The sequence below is a fragment of the Fukomys damarensis genome, unplaced genomic scaffold (genome assembly GCF_012274545.1).
Source record: "Fukomys damarensis isolate Sample0158 unplaced genomic scaffold, DMR_v1.0_HiC HiC_scaffold_18, whole genome shotgun sequence".
Classification (NCBI taxonomy): Eukaryota; Metazoa; Chordata; class Mammalia; order Rodentia; family Bathyergidae; genus Fukomys; species Fukomys damarensis.
The window spans coordinates 4,403,074-4,418,772 of NW_022900930.1; the positions used below are offsets into that span (position 1 = coordinate 4,403,074).

The 15,699-nt window shown below is 46.5% G+C and overlaps 1 protein-coding gene across 4 annotated transcripts in view; it reads right to left on the bottom strand.

Moving 5' to 3' along the window:
* Positions 1-242: 242 nt before the first annotated feature.
* Erlin2 (ER lipid raft associated 2) overlaps positions 243-15,699 on the bottom strand; it is a 15,838-nt gene continuing 381 nt past the window's right edge. The window contains exons 1-12 of one of the 4 annotated variants that reach the window (XM_033765366.1): positions 15,597-15,684; positions 14,739-14,860; positions 13,470-13,551; positions 11,973-12,019; positions 11,369-11,430; positions 11,096-11,221; positions 7,738-7,811; positions 7,522-7,580; positions 6,548-6,639; positions 5,550-5,639; positions 4,542-4,684; positions 243-4,177 (exon numbers count right to left, since the gene is read on the bottom strand). In XM_033765366.1, coding sequence (XP_033621257.1) covers positions 3,977-4,177; positions 4,542-4,684; positions 5,550-5,639; positions 6,548-6,639; positions 7,522-7,580; positions 7,738-7,811; positions 11,096-11,221; positions 11,369-11,430; positions 11,973-12,019; positions 13,470-13,551; positions 14,739-14,845 — 1,083 coding nt within the window. In that variant the 5' untranslated portion in view covers positions 14,846-14,860; positions 15,597-15,684 and the 3' untranslated portion in view covers positions 243-3,976. Of the gene's footprint in view, positions 4,178-4,541; positions 4,685-5,549; positions 5,640-6,547; positions 6,640-7,521; positions 7,581-7,737; positions 7,812-11,095; positions 11,222-11,368; positions 11,431-11,972; positions 12,020-13,469; positions 13,552-14,738; positions 14,861-14,958; positions 15,506-15,596; positions 15,685-15,699 lie in introns of those variants that run through there. The other 3 variants (XM_010604673.3, XM_010604680.3, XM_010604687.3) reach the window with 3 other exon arrangements.

A 15,699-nucleotide genomic window follows, 5' to 3' on the forward strand; every position in this document is an offset into this window, starting at 1 on the left:
AAAACAAATGTATTTAAAAGCGCAAACAAGCCGGGCGTAGTGGCTCACACCTGTAACCCCAGCACTAGGGAGGCTGAGGCAGGAGGATCACTGTGAGTTTGAGACCAGCCTGGGCTACATAGTGAGTTCCAGATCAGTCTCAACTACATAGTGAGACCCTGTCTCAAAAAACCAAAACCAAACCAACCAACCAAACAAAAAACCAAAACAAAAATAAAACAAGAATACCTGGATTAGGGTTGCCAGATTTAACAAAAACAGGAATGCAAAGTTCAGATAAATATATACACAGAGTCTGCCAAAAAATTGTACATATGAGGAAAAGAAAAACTTGTATAAATATTTGAATACTAAATTTACTAAGACATCATGGTATTCACACAAGTTACCTTTGGCCTCTAAAATTATAAGAGGTGCTCAAAGTGGCCGTTAGCTTCCAGACGTTTACTACTAGTACGGAGAACTGAAGTGTGTATGCATTTTTGTGGTGGACTCCTGTATATATTTTAGTCCATCTAAGGCAGTATTTGTACACAGATCACTGATTATGTATCTGAAACTCACACTTAACTCACTACCGTTATATCACACCTGGTAATACTAGGCTTGGCAGCTGGCCAGAACAGAGACCAGAACTGACCTATTCAACTAGCATCAAAATGAGTTTTGGGTCAACTGAAAATTCTGCCCTTTGGAGCAGAGCTATGGAGTTCAGGCTGGCCTTGAACTCCCGGCAACCCACCTACCTCACCGTCCCAAGTACTGGGATTACAGGTGTGCATCACTGTGTCTGGCAGCTATGTATTCTTTAAAATTATAAATCCCTACAGCATCTACTAGGAGTTATGTCGTGTTTGGAAATTAAGGGCTTTATTTTGGTGATGGTGGTGTTTGCCTATGTTGACAGTGGGAGTGGATTTTCGCCTCAATATATTTAGGAAGGACTTCTTCATTCACTAACCAAGATTTTTGATTTCTTTATATCACTTTTTTGTTTTGGTACTGGGGATCAAACTCAGGACAACCTTCTGCTTGCAAGGCAGGCGGCAGCACCACTGAGCTAAGTCCCCAGCCCTGTATCACCTATCTTAATAGTAGCTGTTGCTAAATTTTACTTTAACAAAAATGTGAACACAGACTCATTTTATTTAACAAGACTGAAAAGAAAACTAAGACATAAATTCACATGAGGCCTTTTGTCCAAACAATTCCTCCAGCTATCGACCCAAGGCAATTAATCCAGTGGTATAATTTATAGAATGATTAATATAACAAGAATCATTTCTCTGTTACAAGGGGTCATTAAGCCCTTGGGGCTTTCTGAAAAAATTACTCTGACTTTTCGGTCACCAGTCTACACAAAAGCAGAGAGAAAAAGGAATGGAGTGGAAATACAAACACAAGCTGAATGGCTATTACCTGTTTTACAAGGAAACAACAAAACAGTGGCTAAACCCTACCGCATAGAACCAAGAAGTAGTGGTTTATAGACAGAGTAGCTATTTGCCAAGATAAAGTTTATCTTCAATCAAACTTAAACAGACCAAGTCAGTAGATACGACCTTCTCATTCTCATGACTCTTTACATGGTAGTTTTCAGTGCTGAAAGACACACAGGCCCATCAGAACAGCCACAGATTTATAAATACCTCCTTTCTGGGGGTCAATATATTGGTAAGCTTCATTAGTGATTCCCTCTTCATATGACCACAGGTCCCTCCAAATCCATTTTATTTTAGTTGTAAAAAAATTGTTAACAAACTTTGGCTTCCTTACAAACGTTCTGTCCTTATATTTAAAAAAGTGATTAAAAACAGTACTGAATAGCAATCACTTCTGTAAAGTTTAACGCGTGAGAAACACTCCACCACAGTGACTGTTCCTTGAAAAATCCTACAAAAACTAAATTTTATAAAGTTACTTATTTTGATAAAAGTTCCACTTATAAATAGCAGCCAATACTTCACTGCCTACAGAACTGCAGGCTATCACATTTTACATGTTCAGGACTCCAACAGTTTAAGATTAGATTTCCTACTAAGCGTTAAAAAGACAAAGTCAAACAGTCGGACCATCAGTTAACCCGAGATAAGGACACAACTGACTCCCATGACTTCCCTCCTCAGGCAGGTACCCGCGGCTACCGGACTGACGCTGCCTGGCAGGACCACGTGCATGAACACGGGCAGGGGTGTCACGGCAGGGTGTCACCGAGGCTCATCTGTGGTCGAGGGACGAGCACTGAAGGCGCTGGTACCAGAGCCTTGCGAGTTAAGAGCCCCGTGGGAAGCGCACTCTTTGGAACCGCGATGAACTTGCTGCAGAATCTACTACGGCAAAGAGCTGCGGACAGGGGTACTGGGTGCCTCGACGTCCAGACCGACAGGTCACGGACTACACTGAGGGGGAGGAAGGGGAGGGTGTCACGCAGGGCACCCTATGCTGACCTTAGGAGACTCTGTTGCTCAGGAGAGCTCTGCGGCCGTCGCCATGTGGTGGGGACCAGAGGTTTGAAAATCCCAGTGCCAGGAATCAGAACGGAGCAGGGCAGTGTGCGGAGCGGAGTTAACAGTGTGTATCTTCCAGGCAAGCTGGGTGTGCCCATGTGAAGAACCAGAAGCCCGGGCATGGAGCCGAACATGAGGGGGAACGGCTGCCAGAGAGTCATGCATAGTGCTCACCTAGGGAAGAGGGGCACAGCAGTAGTTTCTGCTTTTGGTGGGGCAGCTAATAACAAGGGCAAATCCTATACCTGAGCGGGTCACGGGGATTATGCAGGGTAAAAACACGTATGCAAATTCACTCTGGATGGCTGTCCTCCACTCACCAATTCTGTGCACTGTTACTGGACTGTAAGGGTTGAATTCCCTACCCCAACTCCAATTTCAAGATAAAAACCTTTCTCTCATGTTTGCTCTCCTCACCCAGAATCAAAATAAAACTGTGAATGCATTCTGATGCTTTCCTCACAAGCCCAAGGCCCTGGGCATGAACTCTGCCTTGAATCCACAGAGCCATTTCCGGAGACTTAGAATCAGTTCCACTCGGAGTGGCCGCCCGGAGCTCCAGAATTAGCATCGCGAGCTACTCGGAAAGGCTCCCTTCAGCGCTGTGTCAGATCCCTGACACAAGCCAAGGCATTACAACTGGACAGCCCTTACTGACCCGCTTCCTCCACAAGCTTGAAGACTCCACGCACACACACAGTCCGCCAAGCAGATACAGCAGTGGCTGGCAAGTACAGCGATCCCAGGTCAGCAGCCAGGAAGACCCTTGATTATTTGTTTCGGTATTCTTGGTACTGAGTAGAACCAACAGACAGATTACTTGAGAAGAAATCAAATCACAGACTAGGTGAAAAGTTTCAAAAAGACTTGAGTGGGAGAAGGAAGCCGTGGCTCTGGAAATGTCGTCACAACCACCACCCTGAGCCCCAGGGAAAGAGCATTGTGTGTAGAAAATCTTGCAAAACCTAGCACCAGTTCTTCCTTACTAGGGCTCCAAAGCAAGAAAACAAACAAAACTTTGCCTCTGAAATGACCACCCCTTACACCGCAGCTTTCTTCTGCTCAGCTGTGAGCCCGGAGGAAGAAGAGAGAAAGGCAGACTGCATTTCCCCAGATAAGAGGAACCAAATCTCCTGGAGGCAGCAGCCTGCCTCGCTCCCACGGCTTGGTGACAGCGCTCCTAACTAAGCCATATTCACAGCGACAGATCAGTCCTGCAGGTCAGAAGTCAAACCCATGGTTAACACATCTTAGCAGAAGCCGGGTAACCTACTCACCTGAAGAAAAGCCCAACCATTGATCCCAACCCCCCTTCCCAGGAAGGGGAACAGATTTAAGTCCATTTCTTCTTCTTTTTCACAACAACTTGAGGAGTCCGAGAAGGTAGCGTGGGAGGAAGGAGCATTCAGTTTCATCTTAAAAATAAAGATCTCTTTGAGTGTTATCTGAGGTTGTGTACTTTCCTTCCTTCAGTTCTCCTTCGCGGCGGCCTCCACGGGCTCATCTCCTAAGTCAAGGCTCAGCTTGTCAGCCAGCCCCTCAAACTGCCTGCCCAGGCCGCCTGCGGAGTCCAGGAACATGTTGGGGATGTCTTTCCCGAAGTAAATCTTGCTGTTGGAAGCGATGGCCTTGTACTTCATCAGCTGCAGATATTCGGGGGTCAGCTTCAGCTGTGACCAACAGTAAAGAAGGCATGAGTAGGATGAATATTTGAGAAAATCTGGGGCGGCACCCTTCTACTGTCCTATGAAGACAGCCTCTGTCAAAGACATGTGTCCCCCTCTATTCTCAGGCATCCCGTAACCCAAGTAATAGGAAAACCGCTTCTCTCAGAGAAACTAGTTTAAAGCCTTCAAGACAGAGCAGCCAGAGTTTCTGAAGATTCCGTGTTTAACATAAAAGGGAAACTTCTACGAAGGCTTGTAGTCACAGTGAAGCACCTGCCCCACATAGTACAGGGGTCCTCAGGTACAGCCCCGAAGACTGGCACCTCCCAGCACACACACAAACGCCAAAGCCACGCTGCCCCATTACCTTATTGGCTTCAGCTATTTTCAGAGCAGTGTAGCACTCGGCATCGGCCTTTGCCTTCTCCCGAGCCAGAAATGCAGCATCTAGGGGTGGGAGAGGATGCAGGGACCACGAGGAGACGATGGCGTGTGGCTGGTGGCATGACTCTGTGGTAGAATACCTGCCTCACCTGGATGCAGCCCTGGGTGCCATCGCAAGCACCACCAACACCCACCCCCAGACCAACCGACCATCCAACCAGACCCAGAGACGAAGCTCTGGTCCCCGTAGCTGCTCTCCTGAGGATCTGTGACCCTGGGGAAGATTGTTTTCCTTGTTCTCTGGTTTCCTCATTCACGAAGTTGGGAAAAGGCATTTCTTTTCCTGTTGTACTAGTCTTAAGGATCAACCAAGAGAGAAAAAGTGCTCTGAAAGCACCTCTCTCGGATAGGGACTTGAACAACACCGCTGCTGTGGCGGAAATCGTGCAGCTTGATAGCATGATCTATAAAGCCTGCCACCCCAGACACCTCCTGTCCCATGAGCTTCCTGCTTCTACAGTTCCACATCCGTGGAGCAACAGGGTGGTGCCCCTGCCTCAGGCTCTTGTTCTAGAACTTTCTATCTCAGCCCTCTCATGCTACACAACTCAAGGGACCTCAAAGAAGGCTCCGAATATGACCAGAACTCCATAAATGAGCACCGTAAGTGTCAAAAAATGTTCAAGTCCATTCCCTTTTTATTTTCACCAATCATCTTTTGAAGATTCGGATTAATAGCGCTTAAGCAGGCACAATTCTGGGAGAATTATATCCTGTGGTTCAGACCAACAGCCCTTTGGACACGGACCTATGCAAGCAATATACTTCCTACTCTGCTCTGAGTCTGGAGGCAGAAGACATAGTATCCACCCTTTGCCTTGGGAGTGAGGCTGGCCTCAGTGAGCAGTGTTGGCAGCACAGAGACTGAAGAGCACAGGAACAACCCTGTCACCCACAAAACTCAGGATCGACCAAGGCTACTTCTGCTCACCTTCAATTTCCGAAATCCTTTTCTCAGTCTCCTTCTCCATCACCTTCTGCCCATAGGTGATTTCTGCAACCTGAGCCACTTTTTCTGCCTCTGCGTAAATGAGGTTGAGGAAGGACTTAGTGCACTGGTAACTTCAAGTGTCCAGCTGATTTCCTCCTTCACTTGAGCGGCAGGTACGCTCAGAGGGAGCGCTGCTGTCCTCAGAGGACAGCAGCACCAGGCAGGTATGGGCAGAGCACAGCAGCACACCATCCCTGAGATGGGCACTGGGGAGACTGCACTGGGGAGCACGGTGAGGAAGAGCTCTAACTTCTAAATCACAAGGCTGCTTTGTTCAAAGGGATGGCTCGTTTGCTTGTTTTTTTGAATCAGGGTCTCACTATGTATTCTAGGCTGGCCTTGAACACACCGTGATTCTCCGTTCTCAGTCTCCCAAGTGCTGGGATTACAGGAGAGTGCCACCATGCCTGGCTCCCAAACGAATATTTTAAGGCCTTTATTTTAGGAAGCACACAGCTTGGCTGGTGGTCATGTGGTGTAGTGACTGGGAGCACAGGTTCTAGAGCCAGAGCCCCTGGCCTGGAACTCCAGCCCCCACTTGCTCCACAAGACCATGGATCTGTTATTAACCCTCTGTGCTTCAAGTCAACAGAACACGGTAATGACAGCATCTCCTGCACAGGGTGCTTGTGAGGACTGAGCTTCATGCATCAAGTGCTCAGGGAAGCACACGGTTCGCAGTATGTGTCAGCCATTATCTTGGGAATTAGCAAAGAACAGCAAAGGCTCCCTCCACCTAAGAGGGAGGTGGAAACTAAACTCATTATTGCTGGCCATGATATGACACTGTGAACTTTGCTTCTGGGGACAGGAATGCCACTCCTGTTCGGTTGAAATGTGGGAGAGGGGGTGGTCTAATTACACATGGGCCTTCCTTGCCTCTTCCATCTAACCCCAGCCCTTTGGCCTCAGAGGGGAGCACAAAACCATAATCAGACCGATGAGGGCTTTCTTCCGCTCTGTCTCAGCCTCCTTCTCCACCACCTTCTGTTTCTGAGCTGCAATGAGAAGCTTCGTCTTCTCGCTTTCCCTGAAGGGGAAGAGAGTGTGCAGCTGTGAGAAAGTACCCAAGGCACTCACTATCCCTGGAGAGCCACTCTGCAGTGGGGAGAGGCACACTGGCTTCCTGCTCTCCCCTGGAAGGCTGCCCACGGGCTCAGGCAAAGGCCGATCTGTTGCAAGAACAACACAGCACTTGCCAGAGTTTGGATGTGGACTGTGCCCAGAAGTCCCTGTGTTGAAGGATTGGTTTCCAAAGCAGCAGTGTTCAGAGGGGAGGTGCCAGGCTCATGAGGCCTCCGATCTCATCGGTGCCATCGGTTTTGGGGAAGGACTGTGTCACAAAGGTGAGCTCTCTCTGTTCTGTATCCCAGCTGCCAGAAGGGGGCAGGTCTGCTCTACTTCCTGCTCCTGGCCATGATGCTCTGCCTCACCTCAGCCCCAAAAGAGCTACTGCCAGTGACAGGGCTAACACAGCTTTTCTTTGCCTACAAGATACCTTATCTGTGAGAAATAAAATCTAACGTAATGGCTAGATACACTGGGATTCGTGCCAGTAGACTCACCGACTCAGCAGGCTGAGGTGGGAGGATCACTTGAGCCTAGGACTTCCAGACCAACAAGGACAACACAAGACCCGGTCTCAAAGCCAAATCCAGCCAGAAAGTGAATGCACTTCCGGAAGCTACACCTGCCTGTGCACTATCTTGTTGTCATATTTCCATCTCTGGCACGAGCCACTGAACACAGCACACAGCCTTCCTAGGGTTCCCTGTGCACTCAAGTCAGTTAGGAAGCCCAGCACGGGCCCTGATCGCCAGCCCAATCTGATAGCGCAACAGGTCTTATTAGATGCTTAAGAAAGGGAGTTAACTGCAGAGCCTGGCACAGCTGAGGCACAGGACATACTCACATCAGCTCGTAGTTTCTGCGGATCGCCTCAGGGATATTGGGCTTGGTCACCCGCACAGCCTGGAGAAGGACACAAACGGCAGCTGACGGGAAGGTCAGAGTACTAAGGGACATACATTCTCACAGGTGCTAGACCCTCCTGTGCAAAAAGGACATCCCTTGAAAGAGAAGGTGCAATGTCTCGGAGAAGGGACGCTGCCACGCTGGCAAAGCTTACTTGGATGACAAGTCCAGGGGCCATGGAAGTGAGGTCCTGTTGCAAAGCCAGTTTGAGATTTTCATCAATCTGATCTGGAATCAAGAAGGACATAGAAAAAGAACTGTTACACACCCTGGAAGGCAGAAGGCATGGTACAAGTGGGAATACCAGCTCAAGAATGTACCGGACAAGCACAAGGTTTTTGTGAAGGCATGTACTTAACAAGTCCAGGGGCCCAAAGGTCTGTTGGGCTGCTGGAGGCGCACACTTAAGCAGCCGTCACAGGAGCAACATGTAGAAATACTTGTTCTGTGGCCACAGGTAAAAGTTACCTAATCATGCCCCACAAAAGACTGAGCTTAGAAAAAGAACAATCCTGCCACATTCCTTGAGTCAGGCAGCAGCCTTTCCCTAGATAATTGCAGTAAAAGAGAAGGCAGGCCCGCAGTTTCAGTAAAGCAGAAAGAACGGCTACGCTGAGTCCTCTGAAAATAGATGAGCAATTAAATCCAGTAATTTTAGAAGCTTCCTAAAGATAGACAAGCACTGAACAGTCCCAACAAAGACTGAAGGTGAAGCAGGCTGGGACTTCTAAATAGAACCACCTCCCTCACTGTCAGCTGCTAACTGCTTTAAGTGGCCATTTCTTGGTCAGCTGTGCCCAAGCAAGGAACGGCCAATCTACTTCCTTTTACAGACGCCAAAACTGAAGTCCACGGAAGCCAGCTAGCAGCCAAAATTGAACCTGCTGACTGGGGTATAGGTCAGTGAGAGAGTATTTCCCCAGTCTCGTGGGAAAGGGTCTGGGTTCCATTCCCAGCATGGCAAAAGAAGCTGTTTAATTACCACACTTTGACCGTTAGGATTTTCAAACAGTGCTTTCTTTAACTGTCCTACCAGCAAGCAAGGGACTGTCGTGTTTCTACATGTTGGTTAAGTTTCCACAAACCTCTCAGCGCTGAGGAAGAAATGTCATAAAATCAGTCAGCACCTCCTGAATGATGTGGGCCTAATGATATGACAACTACAAATACCCACTATTCTATTTTTTCATAAAAATTCCACTTTAGCTTCCCTTCCTTTTTATTTTATTTTATTTTTTTGGTACCGGGGATTGAACTCAGGACCTTGTGCTTGCCAGGCAGGTGGCAGAGCCACTGAGCTAAATCCCCGGCCCTCCTTTCCTTTTTAAACATTTTTATATTGTGGTGCTAGTGATTGAACCCAGGGCCTTTCACCTGCTGGGCCTGTACGCTACCACTCCCAGCTCCCCGCCAAACTCTATGTGGCCTTATGAGCCAGCCCCAGGAGCACACACCTATAATCCCAGTACTCTGAGAACCTGAGGCAGGAGGACAACAAGTTCAAGTCCTACCTGGGCAACTTAGCAAGACCTCGATTCAAAATAAAAAAAAGGCCCGATGGCCTGTCCTCTCCTTTATTAGACCAAATTATAGCTAGGCACAGGGCCTAGGTACCATGGGTCTGGTGAAGTCTAGAAATATATGGCACAGTGTTTCAGTGCTACTCCTGACCCGTTGTTCACACACGAGGGGGTGCTAACAAGCACCGACTGAGTTTTGTTCCTCTGTAAGCGTCTTCTGAGCAAGTATTAGAAAATATTCTCATGAAATGGACAAAAAAGAGGCGGCAGAGGAAGAAGGTGATGAAAGTCATGCAGCTACATCCGAAGTGGAGGCTGCGAGCATCCTGGGGAGGAAGTGTAGAAGCAGGTCCCAAGCTCGAGGGCATCATTAGGGACGCAAGTTTCCTCTACGGAGGCACTGACTCCAAGCAAGAGAGTGAACAAGAGTGAAATTTACAGGAGAAAAAGTTTCGCAGCAAATACACTTTCTCAGCTCCTCTATAAAATTTATACTTCACTCAGTTACCAAGTCTATCTATAAGACAGTAACAATTTAGTATTTTACTTTTCTCTTCAGGGACATTAGAGATCCATTGTCTTTTGTTGTTTCAAATATTTCGAAATACTCATTTAATGGCACAAGCCCTAAAACAGCCACACAGAAAACTAATATTTCATAAAATTCTATTAGTTTCGGGAAACAAAACTCAGCAGTGATTTCACCAGTTTTTTTTCTTAAAGGCATAACGAATCCAAAAATAACAGAAGAACCCAAAACCTTCAAAATAAATTGATTCATTTTTTCCTGCAAAAAATTAAATGTGATTCTGATGATTTCCTAAATCTTTAATAGTACAAAGGCTATTTGCTTAATTGTGATGATAGGCTACATCAATGATTTCTCCTTCTAAAACCATTCGTGGACTAAGGATGAGGCTCAGCGGTAGAGTACTTGCCTAGCATGCATGAGACCCTGGGTTTGACCCAGCTCTGGGGGGGAAAAAAAAATCTTGCTCAGGGTCCATTTTATGAGAATTCCTAGGAACTATCATTTTCCAATACTAGTTTCAAGAAAAATCCATTAACTTTTAGCAATGGCTATTAGAAAATTTCTAGAATCAAGTTTATTATTTTTTCTACTTATTTTTAATACATGTTCGCAGTAGATAGTTCACATGCACTGTGACAGGAGCAAGTTTAAACAATAGCTCAAAGAAACTAACAATTACTGAAAATGTTTTCTTCCTTTGCAACTGAAAAGGACCAAAGGTGTCTATTTAAATATGTGGGTCCTTTTTGTTTAGTGTTTTCCTATTCACCTCTAGAGGGACAGAATAAAACACACACATGCATGCACACGTGCATGCACACACCCTCCTGGGAGCTGTGAGAAGCTATGGTCTTACTCCCTTCTAGAATTAACTGTGTACAATATCGTTCTTATCACCTATCCCTGGGGCCCTTCACTCAGAGTGGCATGGGACACTGAGAACACAGAAGAAAAGAATACTGAAGTGACAGCTCGGAGGAAGATTCTAGTTTCAGCTTTGCTATCAACTAGCACCTAGCTCTGTGACCTTCTTGCTCCGGGCCTCACTGACAGGTAGGAGAGGAAGGTTCTAGTTTCAGCTCTGCTATCAGCCAGCTCTGACTTTCTCACTTTAGGGCTCTTCAAATGAGGATACTGGGTCACAGTTTCTTCAAATGAAGAAACTGGGTCTAAGTTTCTTCTAGAAACGACACTGTCTTCAGTACAGGATATTTTAGGGACAGCGAGGACACATTTCTCTTCCAGTCCTGATCTGAGCCAGAAGTGAATACTCTCTTCCACTGTTATTCCTGTGCTCCCAGCCCAACCACCCCAAGATCGTCTTGCACTGTCACCCACATTTCCCAGGAATCCCATGACCCGTGGCCGTGCACCACCCACCCTATCTTGTAGCAGCTCAGGACCAGGCAGTGGGGAGACACTGGGCTGCTAAAGCCTGGCATGACTGGGGGACACGTTACCAAACAGCTCAATGTAGACCTCCTGAAGTGTGTGCACGCTGCAGAACTGGTTCAGCTCGTGGTGGATCTTGTTGAAGATGAGGGCCTTGTCATAGTCAGCAGTGTAATTCTTCACTATATCATACACTGAGAAGGGTGGGGAGAGAGGCTTAGCTAGGAACATGCAAGACTCCGTTATCAAACTTTTTCTCAAAGAGCAGCCTTCCCTTTTGGAGGTGCCAAGACAGAATGAAGGAAAGCAGGCTGCTGAGGAGTGGACACCGGAAGACATACCTGCGTTTGGAACCAGGAAGTTCACCACTTCAATTCTATCGAAGTAGATCATCACACCACCACTATCAGAGGGAGAAGAGGCAAAGATGTCATTAAATAAATCCGGCATCTGACGCAGTCTCCTAAGATGTGTGACTGGCAGAAAAGAAGCATTTATGGAATGTAAGGCATCCTGGATCTCTAAGGAGATCCACAGAGCTCACAGCAACAAGACAATCTCCTGAGGCATGACACCTCCAAACACCTCCACAGAGAGATTCCAGTAAGACCTTCAGGGTTCCAGTCAGAAAAATGCAGTTTACATCTTCTGAATCAACAATGTCTTTCGATGAACACACGACTGTGTTTCTCACTTTGGCTTCACCATCACTTTTCTTCAAATATTAATCATAAAAATATTGCTTGTGGCACTCTGGCCCTTCACAAACCCGGGGTCTTCTCTCTTGCACTTTATCGCCTTGGTAACTCTGAACAGAGCGAGGCGGGGATAGGGAATTTGGACAGTGTCACTGTCTCTTCCTGCAGCCAACCGGCCAACCAGCCAACCAGTTAGTCTCTTCCACTTACTTACTGGGGTTTAACAACTCTATTCTGGGCACCTTACCTGGTCCCACAAGGTACATTCTTCACTTCATCTGTCTGAAGTGTGGTCTGGGAATAGAAGAAACATCACATTTTGTCAGGTAGGCAGTGACAAAGTCACTTCCTATTCAGAATCCCAAATGGTCCCATCCTTGCTCACTTGTTTGGGTTAAGCTTTGTCTATATTACATAAGGATATCCCATCTGACCTTCCTTCCTGATGTTATAGGAGAAAATATAACTCCCAACCTACTAGATGCTAGAAACGCCAAGTGTGTGTCCCCTGAAATAGAAGAATGAATCCTAGGGAGGTTATGAGTAGCAAAGATTTTATGGAGAGATAGCTCCTGAGAGACAGGAGGGGACCTGAAAGTGGGCTGCCACAGAGGTCCTTTCTCCAGGAATACTTTAGAGAGCAAAAATCATGAGATGGGTACAAAACCACGGGGTGGGTACAAGTGTGGGTCCAATTACAACCAGCTAATAAGATTGCACCAGTGGTACACATGGATCTCAACACTTTTATTATCTTTTTTACCAACAAAATTAATAAAAGGCCACCTGCTCGAGCAATCATGCAGGTAGCAGCAGCAGTTCAAGCTGCCTGGCAGAAAGACATTCAAATTACAGCCCGGCCCGAGGGTGAACTTGTTAAGGAATCCTAAGACTTTACTCTTCTATCTGCTAGTTTGGAAACAGTAGATTCTTTACTTAACCTGCTTCGCCCATTCTTGGGATTACTATGGGACTCAAATGAGATACAGTACCAAAATGCACTGTGGAAGCCATAGAGCATGTTAAGAGGGAGAAAGCACTCAGAGGAAAGTGACTCTGAGGGATCTTTGTATCTTGCTGGTGTAGTTTAAGAGATGAAATCTTCTCGTTCTTCTTAGTTGGGTCTACTTTACAGATGTCTACTCTGACTTAGCCAAGCTTTAGATCTGTCACAGCTAATCTTGCTCCTATTTTTGATGTCATATCCCTGTCCAATCCAACTTTCTTCTTCCTTCCAAAAAAATTAAGCCCACTTTTCTGAAGTTCAAGAAAGAACCAGCAAAACTGTCATATTTTATTTCTATATAACATGATAGCCTGGGACATGACTTTTCGTCTACTATGTGTGCCCAAGCTTTTGGCTTACTTAGGTTGCATAGAATGAAGAGGAATTGTTTTGGGCCATATATAAAATATATGACATGGTTAAAGTAAATAAATAGCCTTTCTTTTAAAAAAATTTTTATAGTATAAAAAAAAGAGGGCAAGTGGCCCGTGGGCCACATATTGGACACAGTAGTAGATTCTTCTCTGGCTTCGTCTTGAAGATGTAACCCCTACCTCCAGCTGATGGGCCAGGCGAAGCAATGCCTCCATTCAGCTGTTTCAAGAACCAAGGAAAGCTCCCAGCGTGAGTCTCCGAAAAGGCATTTTCCTCACCCAGTGGCTCAATAATTTCCAACCACGTCCTAATCAACAACCTAAACGCGCAGTCACCCCACCGTAGCCCACCGGCCAAATGTACCTGCACGGACTTAAACGAAGTGATGAAAGGAAGCATGAGATGGAAACCAGGGCCGCTGGTGGAAGTCAGCAGTGCACCTCCTCTGCAGAGGGGAGGGAGAGGCTGGGTCAGTGCACAGAGGAGCTACCGGGACAAGGCCACATAGGCCAGCGTTCTCCCCAGCCTTCTAAACACTCAGTGTAAGAGTGAAAGGTACCAAGCCAGGTCCACAGTACACAGAGCCCTTTCTTCCTTTCTCACCTCAACCCTAATATTCTAGGAAACCTAATGGTGAAACGGAAAACCATTAGTCACGCTTTTGCAAAAAGAAAGACATGCACACAGGCTGAGTGAAATTACAATAGCAGACTTCCTGGCTACACTCAGGATAAGAAAGTTTTACCTTGTCATATTAGTTTATTTTATGGCAATCCATTAGAGCAGTTATGCACATATCCAGTTATCAGCTGGCCATGGTAATAATGAATCCAGGGACATGTCTAACACAAAAGAATTTTAAGTACATCGTATTTTTTGGTGCCGAGGACTGAATCTAGGGCTTCACACCTGTTCCATCGTTGAGCAGCATCCTTAGCTTCAGAAAGAGTTTTAGAACTCACCATAAGCAATCCAGAGATAAATATCACAGGCACATTTAAGGGGTTCATAAAGACTTCAAACAAAACCTCTCTCAAAGTTATAAAAAGGAAAGCAACCCAAGATTTAAAAGTGCTTCTTTACTTTGTATTATGAAGTAAAAAATATTTTTTAAAAAAGCAATAAAATAAACAGTGATATAATGTGCTCTTTCACTATAAGGAACACTGTACTAAGGGTTGTCTTGATCGATATAAATCGATCTGCAGGGCCTTTCGTTTTTCTTGAAATGTTCATTTTAGAAGAGCCTCCCAAATTAGGGTGGGCTGTCTTCAGAAACTGCCATCAAGAATTGGGACATGGAGCTTTTAAAGAGGTAACCTGGTAGTGTGGAACCAAGACTCCCAGATGGATGCAGGAGAAAATATTTCAGGAATGGCCTGCAAGAAACGCTGGTTCCTTCAGGCTTGTCTCTAAATCTATAAACTTATCTATCAAGCATCCTAACAAAATATGAAGGAAGGTCTTAAACCACACACACACACACACACACACACACACACACACACGTCAATGACATAAAAGCTCAATCTAAAAAGACTGCTTTATTCAATAAGATAGAAACACAGATATTCAGCAGACTCTGCAGAGTCATCTAATAGGAAATTGCAAGCTTCTCCTGTCTTGCCGTACCTGTAATATACTCCAATATGTCCCTCTTCTATCTTGTGCACAGCCGAGAAGAGAGATGCACACAAGAAACTGGAAGCCACCGCCACAACTGCTCCCAGCTGAGCCATCAGGGAACTTTTACCCTAGAGAAAAGACAGGGAAATGTGTGGTCTGACACGGAGGAGACAAGCTGTGCCAGCGAGAGGACGTCACCAAGCTGAGCTTCCTGAAAGTGACTCACTGCAGCCTGTTGTAGCAGGAGCACAAGGCCAGATCCACAACTCGCTTTTTCCTTGCTGTCAGTCAACGTTTCCATTCCTTAACTGGAATTATAGTCTCCACCGCTCTGAAGAGGCGGCAGCTCCAGATACAGCCTTTGCCCTGGGGAGAATCGGTGCCAACTGGGCAGGGTCTAGAACACAGTTTTATCTTCCTGTGAACACGAATGTGCTGTTCCTGGAGCTGCTTGTGCTAGTAAAGGGAAGAGGCAGCTGCACTGGGCTGGCCCAAATTACAGAGGATGTCAAATGACAGGCAGTTGTGGCTATGTAATTCTGGTCAGAGCCTCCCAGTTCTAATTGCTGCCATTTCAAAAGAAACCACGGTTTCCTCTCTTGAGACGCTAGAGAGACAGAGACAGCAAGCAACAGAGTACCGGGGTTTGATTCTCTGGCCTTTCATCCATCTCCTCAGCTACTACTTTGGACCTGGAGGGGACAGGGTTCTACGGAAGACAGAGCCTGCACTCCCAGATCTTCGGCGTCCAAGGAAAAAGGGGAAACAGGGAGTGAGCGCCCAAGCTGGGACGCTGTGCGATCCTGGGGCTAAATGCTTTCAGGCACCGGGATGCGAAGAGCTGGCATCTAAGTAGAAACTCACTTCCCGGACACTGGAGGATCTGGAAAAACTCTGGCGACTGACAGCCAAGTTGGGCCGGGTGCGCCCGGGCCATGACGGCGGCTCCGGGGCGCAGAGGTCTGCG